The sequence below is a fragment of the Poecilia formosa genome, unplaced genomic scaffold, assembly GCF_000485575.1.
Source record: "Poecilia formosa unplaced genomic scaffold, Poecilia_formosa-5.1.2 Scaffold21, whole genome shotgun sequence".
Lineage (NCBI taxonomy): Eukaryota > Metazoa > Chordata > Actinopteri > Cyprinodontiformes > Poeciliidae > Poecilia > Poecilia formosa.
This window is the reverse complement of record NW_006799960.1, coordinates 2,001,174-2,026,589: the sequence shown is the minus strand read 5'-3', so window position 1 is coordinate 2,026,589 and position 25,416 is coordinate 2,001,174. Positions and strand designations below refer to the sequence as shown.

Below are 25,416 nucleotides of genomic sequence, written 5' to 3'. Positions count from 1 at the left end.
AAGTGCTTCGCATCATAAAAAAAACACAAAGTCATGCAACATAGAATCAGCAATCAAAACATTACATCAAGTCAAGTGCCATCGTTAAAGTCGTAGTTCATTTCAAATACAACTCTAAACAGGTGGGTTTTTAGTCTGGATTTAAAGGCACTCAGTGTTTCAGCTGTTTTACAGTTTTCTGGAAGTTTGTCCCAGATTTGTGGTGCGTAGAAGCTGAATGCTGCTTCTCCTCATTTGGTTCTGGTTCTGCTCTGCATCCCCAGAACCAGAACCAAATGAGGAGAAGACCCAAGGGGTCTGGAAGGTTGGTACAACAGCAGCAGATTTTTAATGTGTCGAGGTGCTAAGCCGTTCAGTAATTTATAAACTAACAACAGTATTTTAAAGCCTATTCTCTGAGCTACAGGGAGCCAGTGTAGGGACTTTATTATTTTACTTTATCATTATTGAATGAGTCACTGACACGTGTACAGATTCTTCTGGAATATCATCTATGCCTGTAAACAAAACGAAGGGAGATGGGCTCTGAGGAGCAGCTTATTTTGTTTGGAGCAGAGTAGAGTTTAGAGGCCAAGCTCTGGGCCCTGGAGGTTGCAGCATCAGCAGCACTCCTCAGTCTTTAATGTCTGTTTATCTCATCTCACTCCTACAACAGCAAGACAAGTGAGGCACTGAGGTACAGAGGGATGGAAGACTGAAAAGGCATTCATGCTTTTAAACCTTCCCACATATTTTCCCCAAATTATCCTTTGATACTGGTTGATTGTTTATCTAGGGGTTTATATCAGCCATATATATGCAGGCAGGAAGTGTCCGAAGCAGACCAGCCTCATCAGTGGGAGGCTGTCAAGCAGCAGCAGCAACAACAACATGCTGTTGATGATTTCAGTCTTGTAGGAGCGTGTAGCTTCCTTTCAGGCTCTGCTACAAGCTGGCAAAGACGTGAGGTTACATTCTTGCAGCACATCCAGCATCATGTTCCATGTCAAGCAACCATGTGTGGATGGTTACCATGGGGACTGGGACAGAAACGGACCAGATAAATGTCACAAAAGCAGAAACTGCCTGAAAAGGGCTCAGCGCCGTGCCTGGAGGACACAGCCCACATGTTTTAGGGTGATCGAGTTTCAGCCACAAGATTTTTGTCCAAAATGATGCAAATAATATTTTCAGTTTTTGTGTTTCTGTTGCCTGAAGACATGTCACCTTTTTGTAGAAAGTTAAAACTACCTAGCTATGATTCCATACTGACCTGATGCAAAACGTATGTGAATGCGAAGCTGGAGCAACTTGACTCTTTAGTTTCCTATTTTTACGAGCCACACTGCAAACTTTTTTTGCTCAAACTTAAAATTGGGAACTTGGATGTTGTAGCAAAGACATTCTGCAAGAAGGATTCATGAATAAATATTACTTTAGAAAGGCTTCAGGGGGTATTTAGACTTTTAAATAATATGTCAGTAGTTCAACCCTGTATGTTCTGTAACTGAACAGGGAGGGTAGGGTTACTCAGAGCTTGAAAGTTGAGCTTGCAATCGTCAGATACAACTCATTTGATGCTTTCTGCTGTTTGCGTCTTTGCTGTAAAGTCATTTCTGTGATTTCTTATGAACTGATCGGTACCTGGAATCGGCCTCACGTCGATGTCTTCAGGCTAATAACATTTTCAGCCACAGGCATTAGGGCTTAGAAAACAGTTATTTAAATTTGGAAAGTTTCTCAAGATGTATTATTATGCGTCTAATACAACTCAAGACTGAATCTAACAAAATTAATTACAAGATTTGAAAAGTAAATAAATAAATCATAAGGCAAATAATTGAATAAATAAGTCAAAGATTCCCCAGAAATGGGACAACAAGAAGTAAAGAAGAATGTAAGTATGGAATCAGTTTCTGTTCATGTTTTTTTTTTCATGATCTGGTGTCACTAAAACAAACTGATGAGTAAAAATAGAAACCAATCTCTAAACAATAACAAAACAGAGTAATAAACAATGAAGCAAGGTTGCATTATCCACTATCCTGTTTTTGATTATGATGCTTTATGATTGTTGTATCATAATGTTGATAATCTTGTTCTTATGATACAAGAAGTGATTTTTTTAAAAAGTTAAAAATCACTTCTCAGGGTGATTTTTAGCAATCAAAGAAGACAGGATCAGAGCAACAATAACCCAATAACCAATGACAGCCCTTCTAAACTTACTAATTTTTAATTAGATTTTCGTTGTGTTAAATTACATAGGCGTAGCGTCTGAAAATCTTATTTCTTGTTTTTATGCTTATGGCTTTCTCCACATTCCTCTTACTGTATCTTTTTTTCCTCTTAATATAGGGAACAATTTTTTATTTGTCCATGCAAGGCTGTTCTGGGAATCCCAAAATATCTCAGACACTCTATCAGGCATCTGCAGAGGGAGTTAATAAACAAAGGGAAATTTAAAATAAGAGTGTTCTAGTCGGAGGACATGGCAAGGTTGCTCTGTTGTTCGTTTCTCTTGTTTGGACTACCTCAGGCTGTGTATTGTGTGAAACAGATAAAAACATTTCCAGGATCCAGAGTTTCAAAACAGTTGTTGCTCAAACAGACTTTACTTTAATTTGTCTTTATTGTAAAATTGAAATTCAGTTTCAAAGATCACTTCGTGCTCAGTTGTGTTGTAACAGACATTCACATAAGGTTTTTGAAAAGCAACTATCAGACTGCTAAAATAGTAGCTTCCAAATCAGTGGTGTTATTATGTCCACATTTTATATTAAAGCATTAAAAAAAAAAGCTGTTTGAAAACTGAAGAAGGTGTAAATATCACTCCTATCTTTTCATTCTTTTCTTAGGATTTGACATTCACAGCTGCAGTGACACTCAGAAGAAGCTCTGAGCCTAAATAGTATGCTTTAGCACTGTTAAAAATGACCAAAAAACAAGTAGCAGATAACGATTCCTTTATTTATGCTGCCTAAAAGGGGATTCTTATGCTCTGAGAGAAAATTTCCATCTGGAATTTAAGCGACATGAAGTTGGCAGAGAGGCAAACATTGCTAGTGGTCTCCATGGTGCATTATACTTTTGATATCTTCATTAAACTTTTATCATTTCTTGCCATGGGTGGATTTATATGACTTTTCCTTTCAACTGAACGTAGAGTTAGTAAATGTATGACACAGAAATATAAATTTAGGGTGTGTTCGTGTTTGTATAAGCTTGAGTGTCCACTGAATTGACTTGAATGAGTCAGTGTTTGAGTCTCGCTGATGTGTTTATTGTTGTTATGAGTTAATAGGAGTGGAGACACTGACAATGAAACACTTCCACTGGGATTTGGCCTGTGTTGACCGACCCTGGGCAGAAAGGAACAGCATAAACAGAGATCCCTCTCACCATGATCTCACCGGAAAAAAATGTTACAGATATTGATTCGTTCATTATCAAAAATGTTCCAGAAGGAATTTTCCATTGTTCTCCAAGTCTGGGCACAACTCTAGGCCGCACCGACGCAACAGCAGAGTTTTAAGTGTCTTTGGAATCTCTGCAGCTAAATAATTTTCAGGTAGATATGAGAATAAACAATTTGACAAAGAAATTAAGCTTCAAAATTACTTAAAACAGCTCAGATTGGACAAAAAGTGAACTTTCTCATTGCTTCTAACTCAATCAAACATGGTGGGCGAAGATGTCATGCTGTGGGACTGATCTTCTTCAGAAGGGAAAGGGAAGCAGGTCAGATTTGATGTGAAGAAGGATGGAGAAAAATACAGGGCAATCCTGCAAGATAAACTGCTAGAGGCTGAATAAGATTTAAGATTGGGGCAGAAGTTCACCTTCCAATAGGACAAAAGCCTTAAATATAAAGCTAGAGCTACATTAGAATAGTAAAGATTGAAGCATATTTATGTGTTAGCACGATTCAGTCAAAGTCCAGGAATAAATCCAATTGAGAATCTAAAACAGGACTTGAAAATTGACGTTCACAGAAACTTTCCATCCAATCTGACTGAATATGAACATAAAAAAGATAAGAAGAATATTTATTTCTATATCTGCAGCACTGACACATCAAAGCTGAATCCATTCCTGATTTTTATAAAACATTTTGAAAAGTGTGCATCATTCTCCCACCTCTTCACAATTCTGCACCACTTTGTGATGATCAAACACACAAACCCCAATACAACACATTGACCTTTGTAGGTACAACATGCCAAAATGTGGAAAGGTTCAAGGGTACAAAGGTATAAATACTTTAGGAAGGCACCATATTTTCATATAGATACACCTGAAACCAAAAGACCTTGAATGTTGTTGTGTCTTTTTAGCAGTCTAGTATCTCACTGTTGTGGAAAACCGTGTCTTCCTCACAGAGGTTTCATGTTGCATTGGCACATGTGGATATGCATCAGATTTAATGTTTCCCAAATACAATTTCAAAAATAAAATTCAAAAAGTACCTAAGAAGGAATGTGTAACAAGTTGTTAATTCTAACATTGGATGGTGTTCATGTTACTCCATGTCTGTTCATTTATTAGAGTAAAAAGCTTGTTTTACTTTTATTGTTTTAATCGGATTATTCAACAATAACTGAAGAGAAAATTTAAATGACTTGTAAAGCAGTTAAATGTTTTCTTTAAATGTTTCTCCAGCTTTTGTAAAAAGTTTGAACTGCATGACCACAGTGTCAATGAAAATTTGTGTCTACTCCTTAGTATTTATGAGATGCCTCCATCATGCAACTATTTGAAATCGCAAAACACCACAACGAAGACGGAAAGAACTCCATACCTGTCAGCAAATCTGCAGAATGGAAAGATATGATCACAGTTTGCAATCACGGTCCGATATTTCTCTGAACATTTCCGATCTTTGCTTGCCATACTACCTGCCAGGTTTCCATTTAGTCTGTGATGGGTCTAAAGAGCAATTCCCTTGAAGCAATCAGCAGAAAATGAAAATATCTTTTTGATAAATGCACCTGACCTGTGGTATGTTATGTCTCGTCGTATTCTGGCTTCAGAATCTCAATTCCAAGTTGCTTCACTTGGCTGTCACAGTTAATAATCCTTATGTTTTCTTTGTCATTACAGCAATACATTGTGGCACTCCAATTACCATCACTATTTTAGAGCTGTGTTTTTAGAGTACAGTTGTGTTATCATAGTTACATCACTGTGCAGTTCATTACATAGTTCTGTTCACATGGGAAAGTTGAACCGAACTAATTTTTGCCCACATGCTGAGACTGAAAGCCAAGAAACCAGATTTAATTTAAAGCCTGCGCAATTCTGCCATGTAACTATTACTGGTATGTCTCAGACTCATGTTATCTACTGAAAGAAAATCAGATTCACAGATACAACCCAGACATGGCACCGACAGTATTGCTTTCCCTGTATAACATCCATATACAAACATCCATTGTAATACAAAAACACACTTACAGTATGATAACTTCATGGTTTCCGCTCAGCAGACCATTTTGGCTCCTTTCATCTGGAATACTAAGACTCAGGAAGTCCTTCACTGGAATGTGCAACAAAACAATTCCAGATCTCCCTCTTGGAAAGCTGGAATGATAGGAATGACATAAGTATTTAAGCATGAGTAAATAAAACATGTGTAGGGGTCTCTACAAACTTCCGAGAGGATGTTTTAAATTAGATGTTGTGCATGATGTAAAATAAAGAATTCAGGTGTTTTTTCCAGTCAGGACCTGCACAAAACTATTTGAATCTACCCAGAATTGGACAAAACTAGACAACAGATTCCACCTTAACATTATTTACTAAAAAATTGTGAAGACAATATGCACAAAAAGTGTGCTTCTATGCACTTGAATAATGAGTACTAGCAAGCGTAACTTTCTCTATTAAATCAAGAAGTGTCTCAAATGCTCACTAAGTGAAAATTATAAATATTTTTTACGTAAACTCTACTGCACAAAATGCTTTTAAACCAGCTCACATTTTCTGAAACTCATATTCATAACTTGATCTACAGGACTTCCCATAATCATTTGGTATTTCTCCCACATATCTTCTGTAAGCAGAAAAAAATGAAATAAAATCAGTAGTCAGATTTGTACTTTCTAACGTGGTTTATAAGCTGATTAGGAAGTCTTCAAAGCACCACGTTTTGATGCTATAACATGAGAGAAAAAACTATGGAACAAAAGCGTAAGAAGCATGAGAAAAATATTTACCTTTTTAAAGCAGATAAATATCGCCATCTGGTGGTGAAAATGAAAAAGGTTAGTACGTTAAATTGAAAACAAAGAAAAAACTGTTTAAAAGAGAAATTCCATACAATAAGTGATAAATACGTCATCGTAGATACATTACCCCTAACCTAAAATAAATTGTATTAGTGTTAGTTGAAGGGGGGAAAAAAATAAAGATGTAGTTCATACTTGGCGTCAAGACGTCACCAACCGTCCGTTACCAAGGAAACAGCTACTCCATACAAATTCGAGTCCCTAAAAGTTAAACGAGAAAACGCGCAAATTGGAATTATCCTTCCAATAAATAAACGTAGTGGCACCGAGTAAGCTTATTATTAAGTCTACTACCTGCTAGCTAAAACAGCTCTAAAGTTTATATTGTTTTTATACATTTCTAGGCGAAACTCAGAATGGCAGGAGGCGAAAGCGCGTTTGAGCAAACTTTCTCTTTCAGTCCTCTTCCTGCTAAGAGCTTCTGTTTCCAGGAGGACAAGAACACCTTGACGCTGTTGATGAAATGGTGACGTAAAAATATTAACTTTCTCCCGTTTGTCCAGGTGTGTTGTTTCTCATTGTGGGTTTAATTCAGGTCCATGCTGGGGAGGCTTTCAGCTCAGACGTACAGCTTTGACAGCAACTTCCATCCTTACAGCTATGAAACGTTTGCTTTGGTGAGACGTGATATTGTATCTACTGTAATATATTTTACTGTAAAATTTGATAGCGTTTCTTTATTTTTATATTATTTTATTGCCATTTTCACATGAAAATCCCATACTTTTTGAGATTCAAATTCCGTTTTCCCCTATTTTTTTTCTGTAAAACAGCAAATCTTAAAAAATTAGGTGTTCTCCCTTTTGTTCACACAACTTAATTTTTTCAGTCTAAACTGAAAGCATTTGATGTTTCTTTCCATTGTTTTTCAGTGTTTCTTCAAAGACCCTCAGGTGATTGCCAGTCTAAGTAATATGGAGGCCGGAGTCTGCATGCCTCTTGGTATGTCATCCCTAGAGATCCTTTTATCAATGACAGCAGGAAATTTACGTCATCTTGACAAAAGCTAAGAGACTCATGTGTGTTGTAGAGAGGCCAGTAGCGTCTGTCAGCACAGAGCTTGTGCCCTGTACTAAGATCTCCATGGAGTTGTTTGATCCAATCTACTCTTGTGGCATCCTGAGGCCCTCTGGTCATGTAGTTAAATGCTTTCATGATGTCTACCCTGACTACGATGAACTTCGACAGGTGATCCCCTCTTTTTTTTAACTCCCTCTGCCTGTTTGTATCTAAAGTTAAGTTCAAGGCTTTTTTTTTTTTTGCCTCTTCCAGATGTTACAAGAAGAGGATTCTGAGCACTACTATGTTGTTGGGAAGATGGAGCGGAAGGAGTTTTTGTTCCGCCTTTTCAAGCACCTGTGTCTTGGCGGAGCGCTCTGTCAGTATGAAGACACCATCGACCCCTACATCAGCACCACAAAGAAAATATACAAAGACCTGATAAGGTGAGCTGTAGCACAAGACTTCAACTTATAAAGAAAAATTGAACTCTTCTCTATGATTCTGGTCTTGAGGTATTCTAAAGCTGTAAAATGTGAATGCCCTTAAAACCTGGAAATAATGTATCATAGCAACCCTGTGATCTAGCCTTTCATGAAATCCCAGAGAAAATCTTTAGATTAAATTAAACCTGTCCCCCACCTATTGCTGCGATTTGCCAGTTTTCATAGTAACCAAAACGACAAATTAATCTGCTTGTAAATATTAAATCTACTTATGAATCCACAGGAGTCTGAGTTCCTACACATTTTCAATATCAAAATGTCAAAACCCATACTTTTTCAAACTAAGTGTCCAGAATTGCTTTGTCACTTTTCAGCCTCATTTTAAGAATGCAAAATCCTGCCTTGTATCTCTACATGGCAGGATTGAGGCTTAATATGGTGGCTGCAAAAACTGAACTGTGAAGAGGGAAGGAAGAAGAAAGGAAAGAAAAAAGAATTGAACAATAGGTGACCAGATGAATGGAAGGAAGGGTGGGGATTCTGCAAACAGATATGTGGATTGGTGATTGGAAAATAATAGACATATGGGTGGACTGACTTTTTGATAAATAAATAGTTAACAAATTAAAAGAAATGCATCTTATTTCTTACATTTTTCCACACCTATAAATATCAATTGTGTAGGAACCACACTAAAGGGATCATGCTATACATTTGTTTTAACTTTGTGTTAAACCCATAATATTGTGAAACCCAAATTTATTTTTTACTCAAGGTTTTTCTGTTGTTAGGGCGTCTTTATGATCCTTTCCTTTATTTCACTACTAATCAGTCATTTACTTTGTAGTGTGCAAAAGGACCCAGAAACAAAGAAGATTAGTGTGGTGTCCACCGTCCTCAAAGTCTGTGCCTATGTAAGTGAGCAGTTCACATAAGATTTGGATCTGAAAACCAAAAGAAACCTCTACACTGAATATCACTACACCTGGAGCCACTCAAGAAAACAGCAAAAAGCATTTTCTGTGTTGTTTTTGTTCTTCAGGATGTGTCTGGCCAGTGTTTTCCTGGAAAACGGGAGGAGGAGCAGACCTTTGCCTATTTAATTGTGGATCCTGTCAAACGAAATGTGACTTTGCTCTTCCACATCTACGGCGTGGGAAAAATGACGCTGTAAGAACTGGAAAAGGAAGACGAATCTGAAATTTTGACCAGCTACAGAATTAATTGTTGCTTGGTCCAAAAATACTGTCTACATCTTTGATTTCTGGTTTTGGTAATTTTACTATATGCTATTGAGACTATAGAGTCTTGAAAAAGTATGAAAACCCTTTCTGTGCCTTAACTGGAATTGTGAAAAACAGCTGTAGGTCATATGTTTTATTTAGATTGAGAGATTGAGTTGAGCAATTAAAAGAATTTTCCTCATAATAATTTGTGTTAGAAAATCCAATAAAATTAATATTTATTAACATCCACATGTTATCACTTGCCTGTTATGTGAGAATGTGTAGAAAACTCTGGAAGGTACAGTAGCAACTCACTGTAAAACTTTCAAAAGTAGTTTGTTGTTGTGTATTAAACCATAGTTGAATGTGTCATAATGTGAAGAAAAAGAAGAGACCCAGCGCAACAAACAGTCCAAGAGCTTTATTGAAACAAATAAATTAATAAGTTAGTTTTCTAAAAATTTCTTCTCAGCAGAAACACATTTTTTTTGTACCTCTTTAAAAGATCAAATATAGGTTAGATTAGAAAACAAACCAACGTTGCATTTTATTCAGTCAACTGCCCCACCATTTGGACTTGGAAGACTTTGTGTTGAGTTTGCGTTTTGCTTATTGCTCGTTCAGTTCGTGCTTTTATTCTAACAGCAGCTCCAAAGCCTACAGTAGGAAAGCAGCTAAAAGAGTAATGAGGTGGAATGTCAAATGGCAGCAAGTCAGTGAAAAGATGGACGGATGGTAGGACTTCACTAACAGATAACAGAACGTGCAGATTGGTTCATGCATAGAATTCAGTCAGTCGGACAGTCACTAACTGTTTCTCCTAATCAGGTTTCTAAACTAGCGCCCCGTAGCGGCCTCAGAGGTAGTTGTGTGGAAGCCAATCTTATCTAATGTGACATGCTTGTGACAGCACACATGCTTGCAGAGATTCCTGTGTTGACACAAAATGTCCATGCCTCCAGCTTCCACATCTAAAGGGTGTTAAGATACTGTATGGGTTTCTATGGAGGTGCGATGATATGCCGACGATACAGTAATATTCTCAGAAAATTGCAGTAGTTGTAAAAGATTAAATTCTTATAAGTAAATTTGTCTTTCGTTAAATGTTACGCAAAAAAAAGTAAAAAAAAAAAAAAGCATTCTTTTGTGTAATTTCTACGAAACAAACTTCTTCCCAGCTTTTTTTTTAATTATTGTTTTAAGTAGGAGATAGAAAGGCGCACCACACCTTTCACAGAATAAGGAGAAACAAGGCACAGGTTATTTGTTTTTATCTTCTTCCTGGAACACATTTGTGTGTGTGTGTGTGTGTGTGTGTTTTTTCTAATACGGGGGCCACATTAGGAACAACATGCAATAATGTGATCTTCCATTAATTATCATGAATAACAGCGTCATTCATGGTAACACTGCCTCTAATAAACAGGGATCTCTGCAGTAATTCAGTCCCTAGAAATAAAGCTATCCACGTATGTTCCATGGAAATAAGCAGAAAACTTGGATGGTGCCTAAAGCGATTTCTAGCGTCAAGAGCCATTGGAGCAGAAATAGATCTGAACAGGCCGAGCAATGAAGTACATTCACTGTTTAAATGTCTCACTTAAATGGAAAAGTGGAGCACCTGAGTCAGCTGGACGTTACTGGGGATGGAAGAATTTCTCACTGGACAAAAACAAAGAAGGGATTTTTTTTTTAGCTGTTGCAGGCAGGATATGAACATACACTGAACACGACATCCATGTTCAAGATCAATGAGTCTGTGGGCCAGATCAGCTGTGTACAGTTTATGTCTAAAAGAATAACACAAATACTAAATTTACGTCAGCAACCACAAAACTTTAAAAAAAAACAGATTTTTTTTTTTTTTTTTACATGTTTTGTCAAATTAAACACATGGAAATAGCCAGAGGCTAAATTAAACAACAAAATGGCGTTCCGTTTATGAAGTGCCAATAAAGGAATTGCTTTCGTTGTTCGTGTTTGTCTGCATGTAACATTTTAATGATCAACTGCATACCCTTTTGTTCTGAAGCGTCTTAATGGAACGTGCACTAATGATAATCTGAAATTCATGCAATAGACCTGGATTTCTTGAGCATCATTCTTTGTTCAAAACTGTGCTTGTGCTATCTTTAAGTGCATGTGGCATCTGATGCAGGAACTGTGCCACCCTTGTGACACAGGTTGTGAGGTATTACCTGACTTGAGGCCAGATATGAGTGATGAAAAGCAGTGCAGAAAACTGCGTTCAGCATAGTCCGTCTAAATTCATATTGAGGATCTAAGTTGTCAGAGTTCTTTTAATTGAAGTTCTGTAACAATTAACAATGAGTTAATATCTTAAAAGAGATAACTCATTTTCTTGCTGTCTTCGTTTAGGGTAAATACAGACTTGCAGGACCCAGAGACTGAAGCTAATGCTATTTTGAAAGGGGGTTGAAACCAAAGTTGTCTTCTAGCATTTTAAAGGCTCCAACTTTTAACGCATCAGAGCAGTTTGGAGTTGCAGCACACAAACGCATCACTAGATTTGTGACCTCTGACTCAAAGAGAGTTTTTCTTCAAGCCACTTCAAAGTATCCTTGCTGGTCTTTAGATCCAGTCAAAAATAACTCTTGGGAAAAAAAATTTCAAAACATGGAAGGAACGTGACCCTGATGAAGGCCACAAGCTGAAATGTGTTGGCTTTCAAATGAAGTTGTTTCCTAGTAGTTCAAGTGTTGCTGGAGTCTTCACCTCACAAGAATGTGACGTTGCCAGCTTGTTTTGCTTGAAAAGTTTAGATGAATGCCAGACAGAACCTGTCGTGATTTCCTATAAATAGAACTGACATCAAAAGTTTCATTAAAGTCAATTATTTAATTTAACAAATTTAAACCAAAGAAGCTTGAAATACATTTATGATTAGTCATGACTTTAAATGTTGGTTGTTGGCGATGTTCAACCCTGAATTTATTGAAAAACATGATTATGTTTGTAGTCTTTATAGTTGTTTGGACTAAAATTAATATAATAAGCCAGAACTTATTTAATATTATCTAAGAAAGCAAATTATTTTGTTTTCCTTAAATATACAAGAGATATAAATTTTGCCATTTAGTATGTAAATTTGCTAAATTAGACATTTATCCCCTGGGTCCAAAGATCTGGATTTAAACAAAACAAAGACACCAAGAGAACCGGGATCCAGCAGATATAGTGACCTTTCATTATGTTTTTACAGAACTTCTCTTCAAAAATTCTGGACTATCCCTTTAAAAGCAAGTCTGATGAATAAATATGGCTGGATTACGGGCTGCAAGACAGAGACTTCTGGAGGTTTTGTTTTAAAAGTAAAAGTGTATGTCACGAAAACGGTCGTAGTTCGCACAGTAGTCTGGAAAAATTGCAAAAGAGAGATTTGAGAATTACAACGGACCACCACGGCTCTATTAAATCCTACATAATCCTCAATACAATGCCAGCTGAGCTGGAAACAACATGTGTCTTTTTTTTTTCTTTTTGTTTTTGCTGTTGGGCTTGTTGGAGACCAGACTTCCTAAAGAGGAAATACAAGTGAAAACAAACAACAATTTACACAAAGGTACAGTCCAAATCCACAGTCAATCCAGCACATTATTTTCACTCTGTCCTCATGTGAAACGTTTGGGTGATTAACGTCAGATCTGGAAAACAGAACTTCCCTCGCAGGGTGGGACCTTGTGCCGATGCAGCTGATCCAGGTCTAACTGTGTTTTTCCTTCAGGAGTCGATGGCTCTTGTTCTTGAATTGCGGTTTCTCTTGAACAAAGGAACAGCTACATTCACCACAGCATGAAAAACTGTGTTGTCAGCCTAATGTCGGAAAGGGACTTTCAGTCGATTGAAGCGCCCAAGGAAAAATAAAACCGGACAATAAAAGAGGAAAGAGACGATTCCTCCAGATATCTGCAAAACTTCCTTCCACAGTCTGTCTACAATTAAAGTTTTAAAGTAGGTTTAGATATACAGCCTGATGTGAGTGGGTGAGACTGCTTCAGTAGTCAAGTACTTTCCTCATCCAGTGAGTTGAGAGGCGTGTGCGGTGAGCAGCTTTGGCTGAGGCTCCTCGTCAGCTGGAGCCACCTAGTGGCCAATGTCTGACCAGCTCCAGAAACATTCACTCCAGGATAAAGGGCTGAGGACGGAGGCTTGAGATGGGAGGGGCAATCATAACGGATCTGAATTAAAGGGGAAGTTTGGTATGAGAGGACTCAGCCTAAGGAGAACATACTGTATGGGGTTAGGGTCTGTGTCCCATTGTCATTCCAAGTTCCCGCTGTCAGACTGGGAGATGTTCAGTGTGTTAGCGGACGGGAAAAGGTCTCTGTGGTCCGTGGGGCTGTGGTAGTCAGACGTCAGGTCGGGGTCCAGGAGGGAGGACAGCGTGACGTGAGAGGAGCCTTTCTTCAAGCACTGGGAGTAGAAGTTGAGCATGAGGTCCAACTTGTTTTCTATAGACTGTACCTAAAGAGAGACACACCAACACTGGACTGTGAGATGTCAGCTGCTTTATAACCTTTCCATCTGGTTAGTTTCACACAGCTTCGTTAGCTGTTTCCATTCGTCCATATAACTGCACAAATTGGAATTACGGGGGGAAAAAAAACAACTTTGCTTAATGGAAACATGCCAAAGACAAATAAAACTAGTTTTTTGCTAAAAGGTTTTTGAGCTAGGATCAGGTAAATTATTGACTATCTCAAAATTCACAAAATTTAAATGGAAGAACCTTTCTCGCATCACACAAGTCACGCGATCAACAACCGGATGTGATGACTGGCATAAAAGACGTGGAAGACGACAGAAAGTGGTAGGAGGACGACGGAGCTGCATGTTTTTAATAACTCATCGTGTGAACGGTCTTATTCATGTGTGATTTTAATTGCATTTCTTACTTAGTGGAAACACCACAATTCCAAATTAATGGTGGTTTTTGTCTACATTATCGGAAAATCGACAAGGCTTTGCAAACATTTGTAATGGAAACGCAGCTGCGCTCTTCAAATATCGTTGTCTTCTGGTACCTGTTTCTCCACTTTCACCACACGGCCCATCATGCTGAGCTCGTCCAGTGGGTCCAGTTCTGGAGGCGTCTTCTCTCCTTTTTCGGGTCGCACTTTTTTATCAGGCTGAACACCTCCTCGCCCAATTATCTGATCCACCCTATTACACAGAGGAAACAGGGTCCAGTAAGTACCATGACGATTAAACATTTCATATTCTGCTTTTTTAAAAACAATTTTATCGTACGCTTTAGTTCTCACCAAAGTTACAATTTCTAAAGTCCAAACTTATGGACTACAATTGGCTACTACCTACAATGTTCTCAGCATAATGTAAATATTTTTTAGTGCCTTTTCTGTCATAGCCAAGAAAAAAATAGCCAGCAATCTTGACCATCGGACCAATTTAATCCCAACTCCTAACTTTATCAAAATATGAATGATAAAACGTGCTGCAATTATACAGAATAAGAAACAAAATGGCTAAATATTACAATGTTTTATTAGCAAATCCCAATGAAATGCAATGAAGTTTGTAACGTCACAAAATGTTAAAAGGCTTTGGGGTATGAATACATTTGCACTGCAAGTAGTAAACTTCTGCGTTCTGAGTTTGTTTTTGCTAAATACACACATATAATGTAACAATTAAAGTGTTATACTTCATCTGCAGTTGCTTTGACCTATTTTAGGAGTTTGTGGAAAAACAAAGGATTTATTAAATCCCGGCATGCAAAGATAGGAAATATATTATGCTCATTATTTACGATGGCAGAAAACGTACCATGAGATTAATGTCTTGGTTTTTTTACAGATCGTAAAGAAGCAGATTTTGTGATATAAAGATTAAGGTACCTCATTTGCAAGCTCTTGATGCGGCCCAGCATGTCCAGGTGTCCTGCAGAGTACTGCTCTATGACGTCCTTCACGTCATATGGACGCAGCATCTCCTTGAACTTCCTCTTCGCCACTAGAAACTTCAGAATCCTACACACGCACAAACACAACACTCTTCCTGTTATTACCTTTCTGCGTAGAGTTTCAAAACCGCACCGGAAAGCGCACAGAAGCCACCGTAAACCTTTGGAAAAATGCACAAATGGAGGCTATCAAACAATGCAGCTCACCCCGACAATAACAAGATTAATTAATGTCAGCATGACCTTATCATTCACAAGCAGGCCCATAAAGAAAGCAGTCACAAACTTAGCAAACCGTGCGGATATATTGAGACGCTCAGCGCCTCTCCCAGAGACATTTTCTTATTGCTGTTTCAGCAATTAGCACAGTTCCACGGATAGGATAACACACACACACACACACCTCTATTCTATCCCCAGTTTCTGCTCTTTTGTCATTGTGACAGCTGTGTTGGAGCCACTGGTGGACCACAGCTGCTCCCGCTCCCGGTTGCACACAGCTCATAATCACCACCCACACCTGAGTGTGGGGGAGTCGCACCCCGGATTGTTAACCCTACACCTCCGTACCAGGTGAACACATCCACTGACAACATCCCCTGGCATGGTTCTGCTTAAAGGTCATGTATGAGGGAGTAGAGCCTGTAACAGAGATAAAAAGGAGGGGGAAATGTGGAGAAAAGTTTAAAGATGTCTGCACCTGGCTTCATGTGCTGCCTGTTACCTTAGCTTCCTTTTATTCTCTTTGCCAGGGAGGCTGGCTGTGCAACACAATGTGTCAAAAGAAGCTTTTAAATGACGCAATAAACACAAGAAGCAGCGGTTTCTTCTTCCAGTGGTTGGTTGTGTAAAGTGACGGAAAGAAAAGATTTTCAGCATGAGAAAGGATACAGCTTTATTTATCAGCAGGAACTCCCGTCTCCGAGTTGCAACATACAAACAGTAAAACACAATGAAATCACACAGACAGATAAATGCGTCGACACATCTTATGTGAAAGCGGCGCATTATTTTGAAATAAAAGGGAAAGTTGCAAACCTAACAAGACCCGGCTGTCAAGGATGACGCAGTCAAGAGCTCGATATCGTTGAGGTTTGACGTTGTAACGCAAAGTCACAACGTGTGAACACGTTTTAGATGTTTGACTCGGGACGACTGGTGAAGATGAGAAGAGTGTTTGAGTAAAGCAGGGAAGTGAGTGGAAAACGGAAGGACTAGTTGGTGACCCGGTGCCCTTATAGCCGTCAGCGCAGTCCCCCTTCTCCTCACGCAGCACTCGGCTTCTTGATGACTTATGCGTTTGGAGTATTTTTGCAAGCAGTGTTTTCTTAATTTGCAAGTAGGCACAGTTTTTTTTTTTTTTTTCTTGCCACGGCGGGCCTCAGGTGTGGATTAAGACAAAGGTTGAAAGGGAATGAGGGAGGGTTTTGTATCCTCCGAGGGTTTCTTCAAAAATGCTGACTTCTCCTTCCTGGTCACTAAAATGGCTTTAATAACACGGAGTCAGGTTTCAGCGCCCCCACCGTTATCCAGACAATTTCCAGTCACCGTGCGGCACAGTTGGCACGGCTAACTAAAAGATATTATCGCTTCTCGGTGCTAGGAAGTTGAGATGTAAAACCACGCCGATGACTGGGCGGAGAGAGGAAGTGTCAGCTGTGGCCCAAAATGCTTGCAAAGCCACTGCAAACATTTCTGCAATTCAGCAAAGGTGATTCCCAGATAGTCTCCAATGGCAGGTTTTATCTGGGAATTAAAAATGACTGTTTTGCTGACATGAACCCGAGGTGGGCCAAGACGGATGAGCCACTGCAGGAGCAGGTCTGAATCTTTCTGGATATAACTATGTGCTCCGCTAAGTGACAAAACCCAGCCCACGAGGTGAAGCATATGTGTAACAGATTAATATAAAGCATAAAAATAATAAGGCCTTAAAAATACTACACCTGAAAGCCACAACAACAAACGACATCAGATCACTATAAATGGAAACCACGTCCAAATTATTTATCTATTAAAGCAGGCACTTCATCAAAGACTGCAAGCTTGCAAGAACGTTGTTGTGCAGTATCACATTTTCTGCACGTTGGGAGTTACAGAAGAGAAGCGCACAGGCTTTGTTTTCTCCTCCCCTCTCTCCATACATAATCCCAGCACCACACACATTTATTCAGGCAGCCTGGCACTGATAAACCACATGCATCTAAAGTGAAGTCTCAGCACTAAAGCCTTTCTGTGTTTCCCGGACATCAATCATGAGCCGTGCTGAGATGTTGCACATGGACCTGTGTGCTAACACGGTGAAAACACCTGCTGTTTACACACCTGCACTATCTTTAGGAACTCCCCCCCCTCTTCTATTGTCTGCAGCGCAGAGCAGCTGAGGTCAGGGTTTATCTGCTGAGTCAAGCACAAGCCATGAGAGGACAGTACCACGGGCAGTACCAGTGGCATCAGACCGCCACACAGAAACACACGGTGGCGCACGCCTGAAATAGGAATCCGCTTAGCCAAACGCGGCGCTCATGACGTCGGTTTGGATTCAGCGCCAAAACAAGTCAAATCAAGCATGGACAGCTCAAAACCCAGGAACTACTTTGTGTGGTGTCACGTGACCGTCACTTCAATGTTTCAGTCTTATTCAATCTCATGTGAAAAACCAATAAAAAGCAGACCGTGAAGGGAAGTAAAATGCACACTTGGCATCTCCTACGGATAATGGGCAAAGACGCAAGGTGCTGCACTGACAGGTTCATGCTCCACGGCAGGGGAAAGATACACGTTTTCCACATGTTTAATTATTGAATATCTGAAACGTGAGGTGGACCTTTGTATTCGTTTTCCTGAGTCAGAACCAGTTCTCAAATCAGTTAAAGCTGCAAGTCCTTTGGGGGGCGCCATGCCCGGGTTTGAATATCTAAAGACAAAAAGCCTTGTCTTTAGACATCCACATGACTGCATGGAGAGCATTTGAAAACATCAGGTTTTTAAAATTATCATTCTAAATCAGATTTACATCTGTACTTTGACTGGAGCATTTTATCATGGTCCAAATCCAAATCCTTCCACTGTAGCTCTGGCTCACTAATGTCCTCTAAAAAACCTGTAAGACCGTCACAGCTTCATACCGAGATTAAATATGACACAGTTAGACTCCTTTTGTTACTTGGATTCTACTTGGATTCCACCCCATACCCCTTGTATTCTACCCCCTTTACTTGTATCTTAGCAGGAAGGTTCCTCTTAATTTTATTGAAGCTTATTAGAGTAAAGGGGGTAGAATACAGAGGTACATGGTGGCACAGTTTGTTCCACTGTTCCCTTGCAGCAAGAAGATCATGAGATCAAATCCTGGCACGGTTAATAGAAATGGTAAAGTTCGAAATAATTTTTTCAATTTGGCAAAAAAAAAAAAAGAAAGAAAAAAAAATTACACTCGTTTGTTTTGGATTTTGGCTTTTTTGAGAAAGTGGAGATGGAAACACATTTGCCAACAAATCTCCACTTCACAAATGTGCTCCTTTATATTACTTAGTCACATAAAATCCCAATAACATACATTCATATTCATAGATGTGGCACGATAAAGTAGGGAAAAAAAGTGAACTGCAGGTCTTAAAGAAGCTTTTACAAAAGCAAATTCTTACAAGAATGTTTTAAATGAGGAAAAAAAGTAAATGCCGTGATCAGATCCAATTTAAGAAAATATTCATGCGCAAGGTCATTTCTTCCAAGGGCGTCATCATGCTGCAAATATAGAACTCCATAGACAGCATCACGCTACCTTGAGAAATGCAGTCAGGCTCCAGTGCTGACATCAGGGACCAGGAAACAGAAGTATTATAAACTGCTTTCATCAACCCCCCCAGGAGTACGGCCCAGCCCCAGCACCAGATGTTTGCTAGCAATTGTAGTTTTTCTGCCACCATCAGTGAAAAAACTTCATACAGGTAATCTGAGTGCGTGTGTGTGTGTGTGTGTGTGTGTGTGTGGGGGTGTGTGTGCGCGTGTGTGTAGGGATGGACGCCGCACGCAGCGCTCTTTGAGAACTTCTCTGAATTTTCTGTTTCATGGAACTAAAAAAAAAAGATAAATCATCAGCTACAGATGAGGACAAGATAAGGATATCAATTTATTTTTTTCTGGGAAAATTGTTTAATATGAGGGGGAAAAAACATGACTCGTGTGAGCTAGTAGCTAATTTGAATGCTAAAGTAGATCAATTATAAGTGTGTGCCAATTTTCATTTAAAAATCCTTTATAAATGTAAGAGTGGCATGTAAAGAAAAAAAAGAGATTCTCAAAAAAACAAAAAACAAATTGTTGACTCATATACTCCACAGTCAGACAAACAATAAGCTCGCAGCATGATACAAAAGGTGCACTTACAGAGCCTGACCTGCAACATGTTAGTAAAATGTCACACAAGGCTTCCCAGGTGATTTTGTGTCAATATCGCAAATACGTTGCGAAGGAAAGGGCTCTTCAGAAGAGAATATGAAGCTGCTCTTACATTCATGAATGTTTCGTTTTGAAGGACTTGCTGCAACATTCGCATGTGAGTGCACATGCTGAGCAAGCAGACGTTAATGCTTTCTGTATTGGTTTTGTATGCAGATTCTCTGAAACATGTTGGAAAAATTTCAAAGTGGCCTAAAAGAAAAAAAGTCCACCAACACTAAAGATCGACAGCTGAAGTGCATAGAAATGAAGAAACGCACAGCAGAAACTGTTAAAAAGTTAATATTTGACTTCAAAAGACAGCTACAGCCAACAAAATAAACTATTATAGGAAATATATCTGTCAAGATTAGTGGGAATTTAGTTTTATTTTGTTTGTTTGTTTTCACTTCATTTTGGCTTTTACATCCTGCTTCCTTGTTCTCTGAGGATTCTATCACTGATTTCTCACATTTCCTCAGTTCAACTTCTGCTACTTGAATTCCTTCACAGTTAGACCCAGTTTTCAATCAACCACCTGCTCCTAGTTCAGTAATCAACTCTCCAGCTTAAATAACTTTCAGTCTGTCAGGTCCTACTGCTACTGCCACCATTGGAAAAACAGCTGTCCAACACAACCTGGTCCAATACAAAAAGAAGAAGAAGGAGGAGGAGGAGGAGGAGGAAAAAGGACTCAGGACTCAACGCTCCTTATAAACACAAACTGATTTAAACTGTAGTAGTTACACCCAGGCTTGATGCCATCCATCCATCATCTACTCCTGCTTCAAGAAGAATAAAGAAACAAAATCAACACATAAATAAATCTGGAAGAATCACAAAACCATTTCTAAGTTGTTGGAACTCCAGAAAACCATGAGAGCAAACATCAACTGTCTTACAGCTGTATAACGATGTTTTCATTATTATGAACGCATCTAAGCACGAGGTGATATAATTTTAGATTTTGCTGGTTGCAATGGTACTTACCTGTTAGGAAAAAAATATGCATTTCTCTGCATAAGGCACATGTTATGTCAGAACATCCTCCAGTGAAATAATATTCTTAGAGAACATCAGAGTTTGTCCAGTAGTGTTTCCATTACAGGAAGAGATAACACAATGTCAGAAACTGACTTAAATATCACAAAAGCCCTTAATCACATTTTATTAGAGTTTGTCCTCGTCAGAACTGTACAAAATAACGTGCCTCGTTTTAGTCATATTGTATTATGATCCATCTAGATTGGGTTTTTACCCTTGTCTCTGTGTATTCACGTAAATTTCCTTGATAGGCCACCGTATCGCAGAACCTCACGCATGACCAGCCAAGCTCAAGGAGTGACAAGGTCACATGGGGAATCTGACCGTCCTCGCACTAAGGTGCAGTTTTCTCCCTAAAGTGGACATTTATGCTTGATCAGCCAAATCTGCATGAAGTAAAGACACAGCTTGCCTTTTAATGTCAGCTACGGTATGACTCTCCTGGCCCGAATACACAAGCACATGTCGTCTAACGTGGGCGGCTTTATTCTCTCCATGACTAAAACGTGACCCGTTTTATTTATGGAGTATCCCTAATTACATCAGCACCTCTTCTCCCAAACTTTCTACAGCATCCCTGATGGACAATGCCTCCCCTCAACATGCTTGAAGCTGCTACTGAACTGGAGAGCTCCTTCAGTGGCAGACTGCTACATCCTGGGTGCACAAAGCAGTAGTATTCACAGATCCTTCCTCTCGAAAGCTGTCATGACTTTATATCCCTCACCACTCCGAACAAACTCTAAGTGTTTAAATCACTGCTGATGTTTCCAGTTTTTCACGTTTCAAGTAACATTCCTGCTGCCCATCTCTGTTTAGCGCATCCCTGTTTGCACAGTTTTTATTTTCCCCTTTTGTAAATAATCTGTTGGTGTTTTTAATGCAGAAACACACAATAACTTTAATGAAATGAGTTACAACAACATTTGAAAAGTGTTTTTGAATCTTAATGCACATTTCTTTGGATCAAAGTAGGTATTTTTAATAAGTGCTTCGTTAATATGTGTTGTACTGTATGTTATACTTCTGTTTTTATTTATATCTATATATATTTAAATATATATATATATTTTTTGTGTGTGTGTTTCTATTTTAGCTGTATATGCTCTGATTGTCACTTTGCTTGTGTTCAACCTTAATTCCCCCACTAAAGGACGTTAAGGGCTATTTCTGTTCTATTGTACTGCAACTCTCAGATTAGACCATCTTTCATCATAAATATGATCCCCAGAGAAAAGCAGATGAATGGTGGTACCTCGGTGAAACAACCCACCTTACGGCTCGTATAAGCGTCTTCACAGCTGGAATCACCTCCTCCATGGCCACATCGCAATACGACTTGTCTTCCACGCTTTCCTCTCCAACACCCTCCACTGAGGTCCAAGAAGTAAAGAAGACTATTAGCAACATTCTCGCGAGCTCTGACGAAACGTGTAATTTCTGCTCACCATCGACGGGTGGGCGCGGCTTGAGGCGAAGGGAGGTGCGGAAGCGCGTGCGGTCGTTGAAGCTCCAGCTCTTTTGGACCTTTCCGGGGCTGGTGGCTTCGGGGACGTTCTCCTGGCTCGGGGAGCGCCGGACGCCGGAGCCGGGCGGCAGCGGTGAAGCCTTGCTCCGGATGGTTTGGGATGAACGGGAGTTGTTCATCCGGATCCGATCCCGGAAGCCCATTTTACTGCTGACAGTGAAATTAAAGTAGTTGAATACATGGAGACTCACTGGTGTTTTTGGAAAATGATAGCCGACAAATTTTAGCTTTTTGGTGTAGATTCTCAGCCATCCAGGAAATGGGGTTTCTTAGCGCTTGACTAGAAGACAACTGGATTTTCTTTTCTAGTTTCTTAAATATGTTTTGCCTCTCACCTGAAACGTTTCCACATTTCTGATCATTGATAGAAAATGATGAACCCATCAGCAATCCCAACTCTGAAAGGCTAGGATTTCTTATTAATGACCAGAGTCAAAGAAATATTTGGGTGAGATGTGAAGCATCTTCAAGAAACAAGTGATTTCAGTTTTCTTCTATTCAAGCAGGAAAATTTCTGGTTTTGGTTGCATTGACACAAACCATCATTAAAGTATCAATGGACCATGTTATTGGGAGCCAAATGGAAAAGGGCGGAATGGAAACCTAACTTTGTTAGAAAAGAGTTAGTTAGTAGAAAAAGAGGTAACAAAAAAAACTTGGCCTCTTGAAGCATCAGGCATCGCATGAAGAAACAGAAAAAAACCCCAAGAACACAACAAAGATTTACATTTTGTCAGTGAAGGACAGAGTAGCTGAAATGCAGAGGAACTGTGTGCAATATGTACTGATTCTGCTCTAAGGAGTGGCCTGCTGTTCCTGTCTTTTGCACCTGAATCAGCGAAATAAAACTGAAGACTTGCTACAGTGCTGGAGCGGCAAAAAGATTGTCCTGCAAAAATCACAGAAACCGCCTTAATCCCTTCAGCAGACCTTATGGGCATCAAAACATTAGCTTCAAAGGGCAGCAATACAAAAGGCATTTCACTGAGCACTCGATACCACTCACCACAAGCCGAGTCAGGGAGCTACACGGGGTCAACTGCTTACAGGAGAAAAGCTATTTGGCAGGCAGGCTGTACAAAGGATCGACTCCCTGATGCTGCTGGTAGAGCATGCTCTTGTGGAGATCTCCCACTCTGCAGCCGCTTAGAGGTTACGTACTGTCACGGATCCATAGGCAGCGCAACTGTCATGCACCGCAGAGCAAGTTCCAGCCAAGTCGTTCACTCCCACATCTTTTCAGATGATATACTCTTTTGTCTTGCGTGTGATACACATAAACCAGCTATTTAAAATAAAATTTAAATAGCAGGAGTGGGCTTAGAAGGGGCACAGCATTTCATATGAAAAGGCTTGGGCAGGAAATGGAAGGGGGGGGGGGGGTCGGTAGAGTGAAAGACCTTTGCATGCTGTTGGGAAAGAAGTAAATGCTTTCCAGAACATTGCATGCAAAGAGAAGCACTTTAAGCTCTGTAAAAAAAAAAAAAAAAAAATAAAAAATACAACACAAGCATGTTGAATTGATACAGAGGTTTGATCGATTTGAAACCGAAGAGCATGCATAGAGCTGTGAGCCTTTTTTATTCAATAAAAAAAAAAAACCCAATTCAAGCAGGAAAGCTGAATGTTTTCCACAATATCAAAAACCTTTGATGAGCAGAAAATGCATGTTTTTACTGCAACCGTATCCACAACCCATTGCAACCACAACTTTAAGTGTATATCATTGGCTTTGTTTGTGATAGACCAACTGGCATTTTTATTTAATATATTTTGAGAATGGTTATTAACCAAACTTTCCAATTATTGTAGTAGACTCTGTATTTTCAACTAAAGCACAACTCCACACCAAAATTGAACATTCTTGCCTGACTGCAATTGGCTTCGTGTGCTTTACATCACCACTGTCCCATATGGTGTTGGCACCATTATGCTATGGGGATGTTTTGCAGGGACCAGAAAGCCAGTCAGAGTTGACCGGATGATGAATGGAGCTTAAAAAAAAAAAAAAAACCTTGTTAAAGAGACAATACACCTAAGCCTAGACCAATGCACGTTTTTATTTTAAAAAGAAAAATGTTCAAAGTCAACAATAATTTTGAAGGATAAATCTATTCTATACTTTCAGGTTTATTTGTTAAAGTCTTTCTTCTTCTTTGATTTGTTCTATCTTATAAGATCTCAATAAAATACACTGAGATTTGTGGCTGTAATGTGACAAAGTCGGGGCTACGAATACTTTTCTAAGGGCCTGTCAATAAGCCAAATGGGACTTTTGACATGAATTTAGCAACCAAATTCAGTCCTAATTTTTCAAGCATTTACAAATCAAAACCTTAAAATGTATTCATATATTAAAGACTTTACACAAGTATTTGTGGACCAGAACGCAGTGCCTGTTTAAGACCAGCTATGGTTGCAACCATAGATATTATTGCTTCTTATATGCAATATTAATGCAACGTCTGTCTGGAACTCACATGCTGTGAATGGCGTTCTTGCATTAACTGTAAGAAAACATTTAGAAAGCCACTGCATCCGGCCCACAAATCCTTTGAGTGCTTCAGGCAAGGTAGGCAGGATATGTTGCTGAAGAAGTAAGAGTTATCGATCTGCGACGTTTTAGCGTGCCCCGTGCACAGGATTGTTGCTGTGGGTACCTCTGCTTGCGCCCAGCATGAATCCGGAAGAGACCTCGCTTTTTAGAAAGGAGCTGACTGGGGAGACACACAAGGCAGAGGGAAAGACGGTGAGGGGCCGAGAGGGAAGTGAAGGGAGTGTGGGTGGAGGAGGACAAGAAGTCGTAGGATGCAACCTGGGCACACGGTGAACCCATGAGAGTAAGGCGTAGCGAAGAGAACGGGATGGAGAGTGGGAGGTGCGAAGCCAGAGATGCACCGAGAAATTAGATGGTGGCCTGAACTGTTGGATATTTACATTTAGTAGTGATTTGAAACTAAATAAAACCTTTTTTTTTCTAACAGATGAATACGCCATAGTGCTAGCATGTTGAAGGTGTAGCCATTTCAGTGAGGCATTTAAAAATAAAGTCAGAAGTCGGTTGAAATTTAAGAATGAATTTGGAAGAAAACTTTTTCTTTTTATCAGAAGTTGACTTATTCACTCAGGCAGAAATAATAAGTGGAAACTGAACTTTTAACAGATAATAGGAAGGCAGAACCTGAAGTTGATCTGTTTTATGCTTTTTGTCTTTCCAAATCTGTGTATTATGTAATATGATGGATTTAGAAAGCAGCGTGGCTCGAGATTTCAGGCGCTAGCTAATCATGCTAATCATTAAGACAGTAATCCATGATTTAATTTGCATTAAAATTTCAGCAATACCTTGTTTTACAGTGGCTGCTATTGGCATTAATTGACCTCTAACTCCTATTGCAAACGATTAATAAATTTGTATGGAAGAGTATCTAAAATAGATATTTGGAACGTTGCTCTTATTTTCTTTTTCAAATGATCCTTTTTTTTAAAAAAAATGGCCAAACTTGATATTGGAAGCTTC

General features: G+C 39.3%; 3 protein-coding genes across 8 annotated transcripts in view; 1 reads left to right on the top strand and 2 right to left on the bottom strand.

The window, feature by feature from the left end:
• The window catches only part of tinagl1 (tubulointerstitial nephritis antigen-like 1), a 39,727-nt gene extending 34,165 nt beyond the window's left edge, over window positions 1–5,562 (bottom strand). Inside the window, exon 1 of the mRNA XM_016669285.1 lies at window positions 5,437–5,562. The gene's annotated coding sequence lies outside the window, so the exon portion shown is untranslated. The remainder of the gene's footprint in view (window positions 1–5,436) is intronic.
• Window positions 5,563–6,349: 787 nt separating this feature from the next.
• Window positions 6,350–10,602, top strand: cfap300 (cilia and flagella associated protein 300). 2 transcript variants are annotated; one of them, XM_016669284.1, is made up of 8 exons: window positions 6,350–6,538; window positions 6,614–6,735; window positions 6,805–6,886; window positions 7,142–7,211; window positions 7,300–7,457; window positions 7,542–7,714; window positions 8,562–8,628; window positions 8,757–10,602. In XM_016669284.1, exons 2-8 carry the CDS (start codon window positions 6,626–6,628, stop codon window positions 8,886–8,888), a joined length of 792 nt encoding a protein of 263 aa, XP_016524770.1. In that variant the 5' UTR covers window positions 6,350–6,538; window positions 6,614–6,625; the 3' UTR covers window positions 8,889–10,602. The 2 variants fall into 2 exon arrangements, with proteins under 2 accessions (XP_016524770.1, XP_007547735.1); XM_007547673.2 differs by having other exon boundaries at window positions 6,350–6,735.
• kcnq4 (potassium voltage-gated channel subfamily Q member 4) overlaps window positions 10,132–25,416 on the bottom strand; it is a 57,924-nt gene continuing 42,639 nt past the window's right edge. For 2 of the 5 annotated variants that reach the window (XM_016669280.1, XM_016669281.1), the window contains 6 exons: window positions 24,557–24,613; window positions 21,817–22,046; window positions 21,642–21,741; window positions 14,820–14,951; window positions 13,986–14,124; window positions 10,132–13,425 (listed from right to left, as the gene is read on the bottom strand). In XM_016669280.1, the coding sequence (XP_016524766.1) occupies window positions 13,222–13,425; window positions 13,986–14,124; window positions 14,820–14,951; window positions 21,642–21,741; window positions 21,817–22,046; window positions 24,557–24,613 (862 nt within the window). In that variant the 3' untranslated portion in view covers window positions 10,132–13,221. The remainder of the gene's footprint in view (window positions 13,426–13,985; window positions 14,125–14,819; window positions 14,952–21,641; window positions 21,742–21,816; window positions 22,047–24,556; window positions 24,614–25,416) is intronic. The other 3 variants (XM_007547672.2, XM_016669282.1, XM_016669279.1) reach the window with 2 other exon arrangements.

Bases quoted from the DNA above. Each gene is read 5' to 3' on its own strand.
- cfap300 (XM_016669284.1), top strand. From the start codon at position 6,626: ATGGCAGGAGGCGAAAGCGCGTTTGAGCAAACTTTCTCTTTCAGTCCT. The intron at 7,458-7,541 runs GTGATCCCCTCT...TGCCTCTTCCAG, and splicing joins ACTACGATGAACTTCGACAG to ATGTTACAAGAAGAGGATTC. The intron at 7,715-8,561 runs GTGAGCTGTAGC...TTTACTTTGTAG, and splicing joins ATATACAAAGACCTGATAAG to TGTGCAAAAGGACCCAGAAA.